Source organism: Temnothorax longispinosus, chromosome 11, assembly GCF_030848805.1.
Source record: "Temnothorax longispinosus isolate EJ_2023e chromosome 11, Tlon_JGU_v1, whole genome shotgun sequence".
In the NCBI taxonomy this organism is placed as follows: domain Eukaryota; kingdom Metazoa; phylum Arthropoda; class Insecta; order Hymenoptera; family Formicidae; genus Temnothorax; species Temnothorax longispinosus.
Genome location: NC_092368.1, coordinates 6,183,625 through 6,198,651, shown reverse-complemented (window position 1 = coordinate 6,198,651; position 15,027 = coordinate 6,183,625). Strand labels below are relative to the sequence as shown.

Below are 15,027 nucleotides of genomic sequence, written 5' to 3'. Positions count from 1 at the left end.
TTACGAATTCTTATGGAGTAGAAAAGTGATTTTTTTTGTATCTGAAGAAGAACTCAGAATTGGTGACATAGAAAAGAATTTCTTTTGAACTCTTAAGAGTTGTTTTGGGACAGAAATATATATATACGGAAAAAATACTTTAAAAATTTTTAAAATCGAGAATTTAAAAAGAATTCCTTTTCAATTTTCCGTGCTATCCGGGAACATATCGTCGTATTAAAATTAAAATTTCATTTATCGCATTTTAAATTAAGCATGAATATAATATATCTTATTTTTATTTTGGATGCATAATTAAATCATTCGTTTATTTCATTTAATGTAATAAAACTATTTTATGTTAAATATTTTATAATTATAATTGTTTTCTTATAAGTATAATGTATAAAATATTATATTTTGCTTTTCGGTTGTTCAATATATGTTATATAACATTATATTTTCTAATAATTTACCTCAATACATTTATATTATTCAATCTGCAATCACATTTATATAATTTTATTTTTTCTCATTTTTGAATTTTTTTTCTTATTTTTAATAGATACATAATAAATATTTATCTTCATTATTTTCATTAAATTCAGATTAATTTCATGTAAAAGTGGAGTGAGAGCGGAGAAAGGAAGAGCAATTAAGAAAGAAGTTCAGAGAAAGACGTTGGGCGCGTAAAACCGCTCAATAGTACGTGATTGGCTCTTATACTTTTAGATCCAACGAATCAGCGTAGCGTGTCGATAAGACGACACTTAACAGTTGTGTCTGCCTGAACGTGGCCGTTCAGTTGGTGCTACTGGGCGCTTACTTATTTCGCGCATGCGCACTCCATTTTGGACAACACTAACATCAAAGGCGCCGACAGAGAGTTGCGCTACTACTGTGTGCGTAGTGTGCGGCGTGCGGTATGCGGTAGTGTGGGGTGTGGGTGTGGGGTGTAGAGTCGTAGAGTGTGCTCTCGGAGCTCGTGTGTATGCACACGCGTAATAAAAATGTCGGTTTATAGTTGATAATTGTTCTGATAACGCTAAACATGATGGATTATGAATTTAAGATGAAGACGCAGAAAGACCGCACGAAGGTCGAAGATCTGTTCGAGTTCGAGGGTTGCAAGGTCGGGAGGGGTACTTACGGGCACGTATACAAAGCCCGTAGGAAAGAAGGGTTAGTCTCCCTAACCTGACTTTTGATCACTCTGCGAAACCTCCTTAATCCTATTCGTCTCGATTGATTTCCGTTTAATAGTTCAATCGCGCGGTTTCCTCAGATTAATACGAGATATCGGTTCGCGTTCTCCGAAGCGCCTCCGTATCTACATTGGAGTTGATTGGAGTCGAATTTTCTTCCGTGTAAAAGCACCTGCTGTCCTTACTCTATCGATCGTCTTTTATTCAAGATTTCTCGAATGCGAGAGAATATATATATTTACTGTTTACCTTGCCCGAGCTTGCGTTTAGCGTTCAATGCGGTTGTCTGATTCTTGATTTAGCTCGTCCCATTTGCCTAATATAAAGATTGTCGTCAATGCAATCGCTAATTTTCAACTTATGTGCTGCATTAAAGTTTTAAATGGGTAATGCAAACACATAAACGTAAACCAACATTGTTTTGATCCATGATCCGCATCCATAATCTTTTTCTTGAAATATTTAAACAATATCTGATTATTGCCTCTTTATATATCTGCCTATATCAATTATTCCATTTCTACCAATGGAGGTTAATTTTAATCTCGGTTTAACTTACTTTTTTCTAGTTGTAAGAATTAGAAAAAAAGTAACCCAGTAAGAAAAATGATAGCAGTCTGTCGGCACATTGATAATAGATTTGATCAGACATATCGGCAGACTGATATGAATTGTATCCGCATTCAGCTTATGTTCTGCCAGCAGAGTCTGCTAACATAATCAGGCAGCAGAGAACAGCTCACAGAGCCTGAACGATTCCAACAGGATCTGTTCGATTTCTGCCGCTGTCTGATTATGTTAGCAGACTTTGTTATACTTCTGTTGGCGTTCTGCCGACATCATATGGTATATCAGACAGACTTGGTTGTCTGAGTAAGTTAAACCGAGATTAAAGTTAATCCGCATTAGTAGAAATGAACATTAATCCAATTTGGATATCTGAACTGGTTAAATCAATTGCATTGTGATTTTTAATGTTGGGAACAGGGTTTCAGATAGCGAACTAAAGTCTCGGCCTGATACAAAAGACTTTGGCCTTAAGCAAATTGAGGGTACAGGACTTTCGATGTCTGCATGTCGAGAAATTGCTGTGAGTTGCCACATTGCTCTTAAACGATGCGAGAAACGTTCATCCCCAAGGTATAACGGAGAAATTTGATTTATTTTCTTCTATTCCAGTTACTCAGGGAACTAAAGCATGTCAATGTCATTACCCTTATTCGTGTCTTTCTCTCTCATAACGACCGTAAAGTTTGGTTGCTGTTTGACTTCGCTGAGCATGATCTATGGGTATGTTTATAATTCCAATTGAAAAACAAAATATTTTTGGGCATTAAGATATCTTATATAATAATGCTTGAATATGTTACTTGCAGCATATAATAAAATTTCATAGAGCGGCGAAAGCTAATAAGAAACCAGTAATGGTACCAAAAGGCATGGTCAAATCCTTATTATATCAAATTTTAGATGGTATTCATTATTTACATTCCAATTGGGTACTTCATAGAGATTTGGTAATTGTTGTTGGCATTATTAGACGTTTCCTTCTTTCTACTACATTTTTATTACGTTTACAGATCGTGCAATAAGATGTCACTTTTCTTTATTTCAGAAACCAGCAAATATTTTAGTAATGGGTGAAGGAAATGAGCGGGGACGTGTGAAAATTGCCGACATGGGCTTTGCTAGGTTATTTAATGCTCCTCTCAAACCTTTAGCAGATTTAGATCCCGTTGTAGTTACATTTTGGTATAGAGCTCCGGAATTACTTCTAGGTGCCAGACATTACACGAAAGCTATAGGTCCGTCTATATTTATATTTTACCACACATTTCTAGTAATAAACATTGTTCTTGTACAAAATTGTACTAAATATTTTATTCTGTCTGCTGCAGATATATGGGCTATCGGCTGCATATTCGCGGAACTTTTAACATCCGAACCTATATTTCATTGTAGACAAGAAGATATTAAAACTAGTAATCCATACCATCATGATCAGCTAGATAGGTGAGAATTTAACACAATTTTACATTTGCTTTGTATACTACGGATAATAATGTAAACTAACTTTTATTTAGGATATTCAATGTGATGGGATTCCCATTGGAAAAAGATTGGGAGGATATCAAAAAGATGCCAGAGCATCCCACATTACTTAGAGATTTTAAAAGATCCAAGTGAGTTTGTCAGCTTAAAACACAACTTGATCGATATTTTATTCGAAATCTTTAAATATTAATTCTTTTAACAGAATAATGGTCACATCGAAAAGACGTTATATATTGCCAGTCAGTCGATTTAAATTACTTAATTAATTCTTTTACTTTTTCAGTTATGCAAATTGTTCACTTACTAAATATATGGACCGGCATAAGATCAAACCTGATAGCAAGGCATTTAATTTGGTATGTCGCATGAAAAAAGGAATATACGAATTTAGTAGCATGTCGGATAAACGAATGATTCTTATATATTGTGCTTACTGTTTTTAGTTACAAAAACTACTGATGATGGATCCGAACAAGCGTATTACATCAGAGCATTCTATGCAGGATGCCTACTTCCAAGAGGAGCCACTGCCAACACAGGAGTATGAATCTATTTCAATATTTTTACACATCGCAATAATTTATATATATATTTTTTCCCAATAATCTTGCTAAATTGAATTTAACGTGAAAATCTCAGCATATTTGCCGGGTGCCCTATCCCTTATCCCAAGAGAGAATTCCTTACGGATGATGATACTGAAGAAAAGACTGAAAACAAAGCGAGGCAAAATCAGCAACAAACGGTAATTACCTCCGAGATCTATTGAGAGCATTTATTATGATATACTTTATATGGTTTAAGCCGCAACTACTATAATAAGATAACCACTTTAATACACAGACATAGTTTGTAATATCCAAATAAGTATCTATTTATAATTATATATCTTCTATATTAAAAAAAAAATATATGATTTCGATTGTTCAAACGGCCCCGTATGACCGCCGCAGTGGCAAGGCGAGTGAAGCCCACTTTGCCGCTGTCTAAGCTCCGTCGCTATATGGTAGTTGAGGATTGAACTGATTTTTTGAACGTCGCCTTGTCGCTCATCCGAGTATTCGTGAAACAGCAACAGCAGAACCAACAGCAGCAAGGTAATGGCGATCACAATCACGGGCAGAACGCGAAACGGGTGAGGTTGAACGGGCCGCATGGTGCTCCTGAGTTCCATCAGCACCAGAGCCACGCGATGACCCATCAGCAACCACCGGGGATGGTTTATTCGACGGCCCAGCCGACGCAACCGTCGAACTTCCATCAACGTTTCTAATTTTGTGACTCGTAATTAGACCGATCAGAGAATCAGGCCGAAACTTAAACTGTCACTAAATGCATTAATTTAATTCACTAATCCTGTCAAGCAAAGCGGTCAGTCCGTGTATATTCCGTACAAGTATGATAATACAACTTTATTTATATATATACATGCGGAAGATCATTTTCCATTTTGCGTCTGCTTTCACTTCCGTTTTCACATCCATCCTCTGTTTTCATTTTTACCAATGATATCCCCTATATTATATACACCAATGTCTTCCCTGGAAAGGTCTCGATCGTAAGAACACCGACGATGGTTGCGAGGACGGGAAAGGTGGCACGGCGGACAGCGGAGAAACGAAAGGAAGGGCTCGATCACGCGTGGGGCGTAGGGGGAGGGAAAGCGATCGGAGTCGGGTGTCGATTAAACGGCGGAGGGGGATCTATCGCGCACGCGCTCGACGCGAATCGCGCGTGCGATTGCGACAGGACGTTCGCGTCGTCGCGGGCTCCTGAAACGCAGTTTCCGCGAATCGCTGCTCGGTGAAAAAAGTGCGTACACGCGTGCCGCTCCGATGTTGGTCGGGATGTCAGGCGGTGCGCCGTCGGCCCGGGAGTCATCGCGTTGATCCGATGAGAGAGCGAGGCAGGTGAGGGCTCTAATCGCGTTTTTTCTACATTTGCACGATGCATCAGCAGGATCGTTTTTTTTTTAATTCATTGATTATTACAGACACTTTGTCTAGAAACATTTTAGCAAATCTAGCAAACATTTTAAAAACCTGAAAAAGGTTTACAAAATATTCCGAAACAGATTTCCAAAAACAGATTTTAAAAGCAAACATTAAAAGTAACCATTTAATTAATTGTTTAAAATACGTAATGTTATATCTTCATTTATTGCATGTGTAATTAAATTGTTATTATATCGAATAATTTAATATAATTGTTATTACATTGAAAGAGCAATAATATCTAGATCTTAAAATTATAAAAAAATTTCACCAAACAACAGATTTTTTTCTTGCACGATCATGATTTTAAAACGCAAATAATTAAGAACGAGAGCAAGAGATTTATTTATATCGGTATGTCAATCTCACGTCTTACGTCTCAAGAAAATGAATTTTTCAAGAGCCAAATCAAACTATTTTCAACAGTGTGAGTAATCATATTTAACGGACATGCCAGTAATACAGACCGTGCATTCATATTCTCGACGCGCTTGTTCAACGTTAAATGTCTCGTCTTCATCTTCGAATGTACAGCCTTCAGATATCAAGTAAAGTAGGGCACAGCGTCATGTCGAATACATATTTTTGGTTAAAAACAACGGGGGAGTACGGAGAAAAGAGAAAACCTGCTGCGCGATTGAACCACCGTGTGCGATTCTCGCCGCGTAGTGACTTCAATGCCTCTTCACCCGCACAGGTGATGTTCTCTCGCGCGTTCGCGTTTTCGGACTTTCGCGTTTCTCGCGACGTGGAGGACAGTTCGTTAGAAGAAAGATCGTCGAATGTTTGTGCCATGGTCGCACAGGTGCGGCTTCACCGAGCGATAAGCGATTAGTGCCGCTGGCATGGTGTGCCTGGCACTGTGATCCGTGAACAGGGCCGCTTTAGGCCACTTCGATCAATTTTGATCCAATGGAGCTGCGACTTACAAGTGGAGAACACCGTGTTAAAATAGATATGCGTTTGTTTGAAATATATATAACATGTAATGATACTGCAGATATTTAATTATAAAGTGCAAGAGGCCGCGATAAAATAACTTTCACATTACATTGCGCTCTGTGTTACGCCATAAATCTCATTTAACGTGCCGTTTAAATCGTTCTGTTTGACGTCAAAATAATGGATATTAGATTATTTTAATAACAGCGTAGAAGTATATACACGTCTTTCATGTGTTTCTGCGCAATTGAGTGCAGTTTTAACTGATATCGGCGTAGACCGTATTGGATTATATCAGAATATGCAAATCATATTTGTCATTATCTATTATGTTATATTAAAATATTGATACATATGCGCGGAGAGAGTATTATTATCTATTATTTTACTTCTATTATTATGTAACAATACATATCGTTTCCGAATTCAGTGTCTTGGTGAAACCGGCCCTGATGTTACTCGGTAAACAAATGTGGCATTTAGAAACGGCGAGTGTGCGCCGCGCGATAATCATGCTCTCGATTGCAAAGCATGGAGAAAATGTATCGGTTGGAAATATCGGCCTGATCTCATCCAATCTTTTATTTTGCCTTCAGAGAAAGAGAGAGAAAGAGAGCCCGTTGGATCGAGGGAATTAAATCGCGCAAGCGGAATGTAAAACGCGACGGAAAAACGCCGGGAGCTTAATGCTACGCCCTATAAACACATCAGAAATCTCAAGGAATTAACCCAGAACAGTAATTGCTTGCCCCCTTCCACATGTTATAGCTAGCTTTAGCTATAATAGAAATAGAGAAAAAAATTACGTAGCATATGCTTAAGCTTGACGTTAAGACGAAATAAATCCAATGAATTTGCCTTTTTAACAAAATATGACATTCTATCTAGCTATCTTTTCATAGCGTAAAAGGTCAACATTCACTAATTTTGTATTCGTAAAATACGACTGTAGGATCTTTTATGGATCGAGTCTTTTAATTGCCAATAATTATGATGGATTTATGACGGAGAAGTATTATGATAGAATTATGATGGAGCAAAGTATGAAGACCAAAAGAATACAAAAATTTGCAGTAATAAAATTACATCGTATCTTCGACGTTAGAGGTGGAAACGATTTCAGTCTCCGAAACTTGAATTTACAATTTTACTATAGTTTACCTGTTCCAAATTATATTTCCTAAAGCGCAAGATCTGAAATTTTTAACCACAAAAACAAAATTTTTATTTCTTATCGAGATTTATCCTGATAACTTTAACGATTTTTGAAAAAATACAGTCGCGCTCTCTTAAACTAAGTCTAAACTAAATTAAGTTAATTTTTAAACAAAATTGAACTAAATTAAATTACCCTCAATCCTGAGTAATCGCATTTATTAAATGATGCATTAAATGGTCATGAAAGAGATCATTAAGAAGATTTTCTACTTGTCGTTGTTGCGTGTCGGATCGCGGATCATTTGCATGTCAGCGTTCGTCAATTGCTCGCTCAGCATCCACGTTTAATGACATACAATTATGGAATGGCGGAGAATTTCTTCCCTCCCGCCGTGTGATATATATTACTCAGCATCGCGAGAGTGATTCGCGTATCGGCATGCGCGATCACGATCGGTATCTCAATCAAACGCGCCGATGGTTTGAGTGAACAAACGTATAATAATCGAAATCCGAGTGATAACAGCTTAAATAAACAGCTTTATACCAGTCCGCAATTGCTTCATTTTTTTACTGTCAAAGAAATACCGTAGATATGGATGTAAAAGTGAAGGGGGAGGGGGGCGATCCTGACCACTATCCCCAATCGGTAGAGGCCATGACCACGTTGCGACAAGGTGACCACAATCAAACCGCGCTGATGAAGAATCGTTTGATTTGCATCGCCTCCGGTTTTCTTAATAATTAATAATTATTACGAATTTAGATTAAAATACAAAAGTTAAGATCTATAAAGTTGGGAAGAAATTGATGAGAAAATTAAATAAAAACTTTTCCTTTTTATTAATCGCTCTGTACTGTTGAATATTAAAGAATAAAATGTAAACCAATACTTTTTTTTTAGTTAGATAACATTTTGTTAACTACCATGTGTGTCGAAATTTATTATTTTAACAAAACAATATTATTTTAACTCTATTGGTTTATTTAAATTAACATTATTTTTAAATTAACAACATACTGAGTAGAAGCAGCGACTTACTACACTATTAAATTGAAAGTTAAATTCTACTCAATTTGAGTCATTTTTAATCATTTCTATCGCCACTACTTCTATTCAGTATATCATGAAGTTAAAATAATACTATTTTGTTTTAAAATAAATTTCGACACACATGATGGTAATTAAAAATATCAAAATGTTATCTCAAATGTTACCTCAAGGTATTAGTTAAAATTTCATCCTTTAATATTTATAGTGTAGGAATATAGAAATGGTTAAAAATGATTCAAATAAAGTATAATTTGACACTACGAATTTAACAGTGTAGTCTTTCTCTATCTTTGAGAATTACTATTTTACTAGAGACACATTAACAAACACTTTGAATCAATTTGCAATCTGATTATTATTGTTATTTTTAAAGATTGAAAGGCGTTTTGACGCGTCGTGTTTATTCCAAGTGATCTTTCGCGACCGACTGGTTCAATCACCGGGATCGCTTAATATGCGACTCCGGCTGCGCGCTCGAAGGACGTAAACGGCGAACAGGACGCGCAAAATCGTCGTCGAATGCAAATGATCTCGAGTTCGCCGAAGCCGCTGCCACGTGCGCGATGAAAAATACTAACGATCTAGTATGCCCGGTCGCGCGCCCGGATCACGCATTTCATTTCGCTCCGGGCAAGGACGGATCGCGTTATGCCATCGCGTCGGCTTTCACGTCGGCTTTCGAGAAACGTGACGATATACTTTCGAACGAACGAGATATGCTCGTCGCTCGGACGCATACTTCACCTTAATTTTCCCAGCAAACGATTGGCAAATTGTTTATGTTTATAATCACGTTTCTCGGATTCTCGAGGATCGTCATCTCTTCTTCTTCTTTCGCGCAACTTCGTCGAGCTTGAGCACGTGGGACGACCTGTTGCACTGCCGGTGCATCCTGCTTACTGCGACTGATTTGTCTCAATCATCCGCGCAAATTGTGTCTCACAAAATAGATTCAGTGCCAAGAGTGAAATATAGAGATCGCGTGCTCTAACGATTAGTTTTATTCAGTTTATCTCGATACAATATTCTTTACAATCGTTTTATTTCTTACATTTTATACATTACTTATCGCACTATCGTGTATAGTAAAATACATAAAATAAGACGTAGTTGAAAATAAGAAGCTTTTCATGCTTTAACATGAGATATTGAAAAGGTCAGAAAATCTTATCCGCCATTTCGTGATCGCTTTTAATGCGCCGTCGAAACTAGCACAACTTTAAACCTTCGGCTCTCCCAAACTCAACGCGAGGTCAAGGCCATCCCATAAGAGGTTTCGAGTGGCCCAGGTTAGGATCTAAAAGGCCTTCCACCGGCTTCGGTTAGCGCCCTATATGGAGACGTCGATGCCTACCTTTGCCCGATTCTTTTCTGATCGTCGCGTAACCGACGGATGCGGACGCCTCGCGCGCACTTTTTACGTGTCGCTCGAGTTGGAAAATAAAGATCTTTCTGACATGAACTGGAAAGCGCTTAGATCGTACAAAAACGTGATCGTGACGCAGGGATAACGAAATAAAAAAGGGGAGCAGAACAGAAAATCGATCGGCCGTGACTGGCCGACCATTACCCACTTTTCGCGTGCCTTTTTCCACTAATGGATAACAACGAAAATATCGGCCAGCTTCCATATGTACACGAGATGGCGAACCAAGCGATTCATGTATGATCGTGCTGTTCTTGCGTTCATCGAGGTACCGGTTCGATAGTTGGTCGAAGTGGCCCTAAGATTATCAATCAATAATATTTATTTCAGGCAAGTACGGGATCTAAATCTAGATAACCCGTCACTAGACACAGTTATATGTTCCTTTTTGACTATATATAATAATCGAGGTATAATATTTCTTTCTTTTTTGAGGAACCGCTTTTCGAGCGTATAACGTGTTTGTACGCTCAACCATTAATTCGCCGCTCTAATATCCATTTCTACCAATGCAGATTAACTTTAATGTCGGTTTAACTTATTTTTCATCCTTTTCTAGTTGTACGAATTAGGAAAAGATAAGAAGTAAGTTAAATCGAGATTAAAGTTAATCCGCATTGGTAGAAATATAGACTTATAGACTCGAGTAATGGACTTATAGAATAAGACTTTCATTAGAATCTTTCCTGGATCTTCCGCTAATTGGAAAACGGTCGGAGTGAGAAAATGTCGAAGAATACATAAAACTGAAATATATCTTTTTCCTTTTTTTGGGGGGTTCTTTCAAGACTCAGGCTCACCCTTTATCCAATCATGATGTAGCGATGCGCCTAACTCACCAGATTATAATTCGTTCTGGAGAACACGCACCGCCTACTCACGATTCTCTTCGGCAATCGAATTCTCATCAGGGATTTATACGTTCTACGAATGCCGATTTTATACTCCTTAAAACTGTATTTTAGATTATTACGTTGCGTTAAAAAAACGTAAATCGGCCTGTAGAATAATTGTGAATTCACGAGAGAGATAAAATTCAGAATCAGACAACGTTCGGCCCTGAATGTGAAACATAATAAGGTATGAATAGTATTATCTTTCTTGTAAGCTCATAATTACTGTACAGGCCATAGCAATTTACATTTTTTAACGTAACGTAATAATCTAAAATACAGTTTTACGAAAAGAAATATAAAAATTCGAGAATGTAAGAAACTTGTCTGCGAATTTCATTCAGCTGAGGAACTACGCAGGATGCGCATCCAGTCGGCCAGTCGCGATGTCATTCTTTGTGCGATTCTGCAATCTTTTAGCTATTTCCATTCTACTCCGACTCTTGCTAGATTGTAATACGAAAGAGTGTCGTCAGATGACTTTCTCCTCCCTCTTACGAAACCTAGTTCAAGTAATATACAAATTTTCCTAACGATTTCTCAACCAGTTCGCTCCTATCCCGAGCGCACCGGCAATCTCTGCTCCTCGTCGCGTTTCCCGACGCAGCTGCGAAATCCGCTTTTATCGCGCCGATCTTGCCCAAGTAACAGGCTGCCCGTTCGCTTTTCTTAGGATCGCGCGAGATAAATCGAATCGAGATCGTGTCGATCGCGCTTCTCTCGGCGTGACGAAGCTGGGGAACGACATTGGCGACAGCCGAAACCTCTTTTGTCGCGAGTGAAAGACGTGGGAGGGGTGGAGTGCGATAGCGTATGAGCTCCAGGGAGACGGAGTGATCGGGAATCACTGCAACAGACAGAGAGAAAACGAGAGAGAGAGGAGAGACGAGGTCAACAAGGTGCCCGATATGGTATCCAGCGACCGCCGCGAGTGCCATTTTACTTACACGCACGGCGGCGGTGCGTGTATACGCTCGCGTACGTGCAAGTGTATGCCCGATCACCTCTTCCTACGCTGCCTACAATTAGCAACTATCGTCAAGTCGCCGCTAACCTGCCGAATACAATTTCGTACATCCGCCCGAAGTGGCCGTGTGTGTGCATGCATTTTTCTTCCCCTTTCTCCTTTCCTCTCCAAAAAGACGTCCTTGCGCAAGAAACGCGTACTTTTTCGAGAAAAATCGCGTATCGTCGCCCATAATTGCCATGACACGCGATAACGCTTAATTCATACACCGTTAAATTTTTATAGTCAAAATAAGTCGCCACTGCTCCTACAATATGTCGTTAATTTAACTAAACCTGCAATGAAGTTAAAATAATACTATATTGTGTTAAAACAATAAATTTACATACACATTACATGTAGTAGTTAAAAATAGCAAAATGCTCAAGGTATTGGGTTTAAATTTCATCATTTAACATTTAACAGTGTACGGCTAATTGTAACTATTCAGTTTTATTAGACTGTCTAAAAAAATTCTTATTGTTCATATTATTGTATATAAAAAAGGAAGCAGCATGTATCCCAAGATTGCTCGTTCTCATTCGCGCAGCGAATTATCCTAGGAAGGTCAAGGCACGAACCTTTATCCTATAATTCGGAATATCAGAATTCTACTGTGAAATTCATAGTGTCAAATGACTCAATTTAAGTCATTTTTAACCATTGTTATAAGTCACCACTGCTTCTACTTAATATGTCGTTAATTTAACTAAACAAATGGAATTAAAATAATACTGTATTTTGTGTTAAAATAATATAAATTTATGACACACAGTGTACACTGTTAATCGTAACTCTTCAATTTCATTGGACTACCTAAAAGAGTTCTTGTTGCCCATATTATATACAAAAAAGGACACATCGTGTGTCCCAAGATTGCTCATTCTCATTCGCGTAGCGAATTATCTCATGAGAATCGAGTCACGAACCTTTATCTCATAAATCAGAATATCGGAATTCTACACTATCAAATGACTCATTTGGAGTCATTTTTAATTATTCCTATAGGTCGCCACTCCTACTCAATATGTCGTTAATTTAACTAAACCATCAATGAAGTTAAAATAATACTGTTTGTGGTAAAATAATAAATTTCGACATGGTAGTTAAAAATAACAAAGTGTTATCTAACTCCAGCTATTGGTTTAAACATTGTTTAATATTTAACAGTGTACTCGCTCGCGCGTGCGCGAACAATTCAATTATCGCGAGGCCGCGCGATCCTTAGCGCGATCCTCCGCGGATTCGTTGAATAATTGTCGCCCGAAGAAAAAAAAAGAAACTAGACCGTTCGTCGCACGCTCGGCGCACCTGGTTTTTTGCACCTCAAGACCGTCCGCGGCCTTCCTAAGATGGGCAGCGTCCGTAAACGCGTGCGCTTGCTCGAGCGAGCGAGCGCGCTTCGAGGTCGCGTCGCCGTCGCGTCGCGTCGATCGTCGATGGTCGTTGAGGGAACGATATGACTGGCAGGAAGCTCACCCGCACGCGTGTACCTGGCACGCGAGCGTGCTTAGCTTACGCAGCGAGCCACGGCACTCGATGCACCCAATGCACTCGCGTGAATCATCGCGTGGGCCTTTACCTGACTGCGTTTATATTCGGAATTGCAGTGGCCTGTCTGCTGATGCTCTTTCGGCCTAGGTATAAGTATCGCGTGCATCTCGTTTCGCCTCGTCTGGCCTGGTCCGATCTGGTCTCGTCTCTCGTCTCCGCGCTCGCGTGGGTCCTTAATATCCGACCGATCTATTTTTAAGCGTGACTAGCACGAGGTACGTGCACGCGCGCGCACGCACGGTGACGCAATCCTATGGTCTTTCCCCTTTATATTTCCTCCCATAGCCGCGCTATTCCTTCCTCTCGCGGTACCCGACGATGGGACCGAGCGGAATTCGATCGATTAATCCCGCGCGGGGCGTTTATCGAGACAAATTTATCTTGATCGGAGAGATATGGCGAACGATGAATTGGATAATGTAAAAAATAACGTGTTGAGAAAATTGTGGAGAGAAAAAGAGATTATTAGAGTAAAGGAGAATAGATAGTAATAAGTATAAATAAGGTGGTATGGATGGTATGAGTGTGTTAAGGAAAAATTGTAAACTTTTGCTTCCTCATAGAGGAAGCTTTGTTTTCGTGAATTTCGTATATGAACCTTTGATTGCGTATAAAGTTGGGTCTAATCAACCAAATTTAAATGATTTATATATGAAATAGGGGTAGAAGAAACCAAAGAAAAGATTGTTTTTTGAGTTTTTGATGTTAATATGTTCAGAGTGTTCTAAAATGTCGAAACATCGCATTAAAATCGCATGCGCCCGTATGTGTGTGTGTGTGTGTGTATGTGTGGATTTGATGTGGTTGCTCTAACTTCCGCAAATCTATATATATAAGTCACGTCTGTCTGTCTGTATGTACGCGAACTACTCATTCGTTAGTGGACCGAATTTTTACTAAAAGTATATGAAACAGGGGTAGAATTCCCGGGGATGAAAATGTCGTGGCCATTTTTTTTGCTACCAATTTTCTGGAAACCGATTTTTCTAATTCTTCTAATTTTTCGGGAAATATTGACTGAATTTAAAAGATTATATATGAAACAGGGGTAGAATTTTCCGGGGAGTGCTATAAAGTGTATAATTTTTCGTTACCGATCTTTTAAAAGCCGGTTACAAAATTATTTCAATTTTTCGGAAATTATTGACCAAATCTTAAAAAATATATGAAGTAGGGGTAGAATTTCCCGGGGATTGCCATAAAGTGTATATTTTTCGTTACCGATTTTTGGGGAAATTGGTATCAGAAAATTTTCCAATTTTTCGGAAATTAATTGACCGAATCTCAAACAATTGTATATGAAATAGAGGTAGAATTTTCTGGGGAGTGATATAAAGTGTATTATTTTTCGTTACCGATCTTTTTGGAAACCAGTTACAAAATTTTTCCAATTTCTCGGAAAATAATTGAATCTTAAAGAATTACATATGAAATAAAGGTAGAATTTCCCCGGAATTGCTATAAAATGTATAATTTTTTTGTTACCGATTTTTTTGGAAACCGTTACAAATTTTTTGAAATTTTTCGGGAATTAATTGACCAAATCTTAAAGATTTATATATGAAATAGCAGTCGTGTCAAAATTTTTTTAATATTGTTGGAGGATAAGTTTAATTTTTTATTAATGGATAATTTTTCATTAATGAATTGATTTTCTTGAAACCGGTTACGAAGTTTTTTCAATTTTTCTAAAAAGGTTTTCGATTTTTGTTTAAAAAAATGTAGGTACGTGATTGTTCTAATTTCCTCAAATTTTGAGAT

At 38.2% G+C, this 15,027-nt stretch overlaps 2 protein-coding genes across 4 annotated transcripts in view; both read left to right on the top strand.

The window, feature by feature from the left end:
• The first annotated feature begins 892 nt into the window (after nt 1–892).
• Cdk8 (cyclin-dependent kinase 8) lies at nt 893–4,666 on the top strand. Of its 2 annotated transcripts, none has more exons than XM_071793376.1 (11): nt 893–1,161; nt 2,172–2,274; nt 2,364–2,474; nt 2,561–2,701; nt 2,800–2,989; nt 3,083–3,197; nt 3,269–3,367; nt 3,523–3,595; nt 3,683–3,780; nt 3,879–3,984; nt 4,193–4,454. In XM_071793376.1, the coding sequence occupies exons 1-11, from the start codon at nt 1,031–1,033 to the stop codon at nt 4,205–4,207; spliced, it is 1,182 nt and encodes a 393-aa protein (XP_071649477.1). In that variant the 5' UTR covers nt 893–1,030; the 3' UTR covers nt 4,208–4,454. The 2 variants fall into 2 exon arrangements, with proteins under 2 accessions (XP_071649477.1, XP_071649476.1); XM_071793375.1 differs by having other exon boundaries at nt 896–1,161; nt 4,312–4,666.
• Nucleotides 4,667–4,974: 308 nt separating this feature from the next.
• Nucleotides 4,975–15,027, top strand: part of Form3 (formin 3) — a 37,130-nt gene continuing 27,077 nt past the window's right edge. Inside the window, exon 1 of one of the 2 annotated variants that reach the window (XM_071793356.1) lies at nt 4,975–5,149. The gene's annotated coding sequence lies outside the window, so the exon portion shown is untranslated. The remainder of the gene's footprint in view (nt 5,150–15,027) is intronic. The other variant, XM_071793355.1, reaches the window with a different exon arrangement.

Coding starts and splice junctions, on each gene's coding strand:
- Cdk8 (XM_071793375.1), top strand. CDS start 1,031: ATGATGGATTATGAATTTAAGATGAAGACGCAGAAAGACCGCACGAAG. Junction 3,781..3,878: donor GAGCCACTGCCAACACAGGA/GTATGAATCTAT, acceptor TGAAAATCTCAG/CATATTTGCCGGGTGCCCTA. Junction 3,985..4,311: donor GGCAAAATCAGCAACAAACG/GTAATTACCTCC, acceptor TTCGTGAAACAG/CAACAGCAGAACCAACAGCA.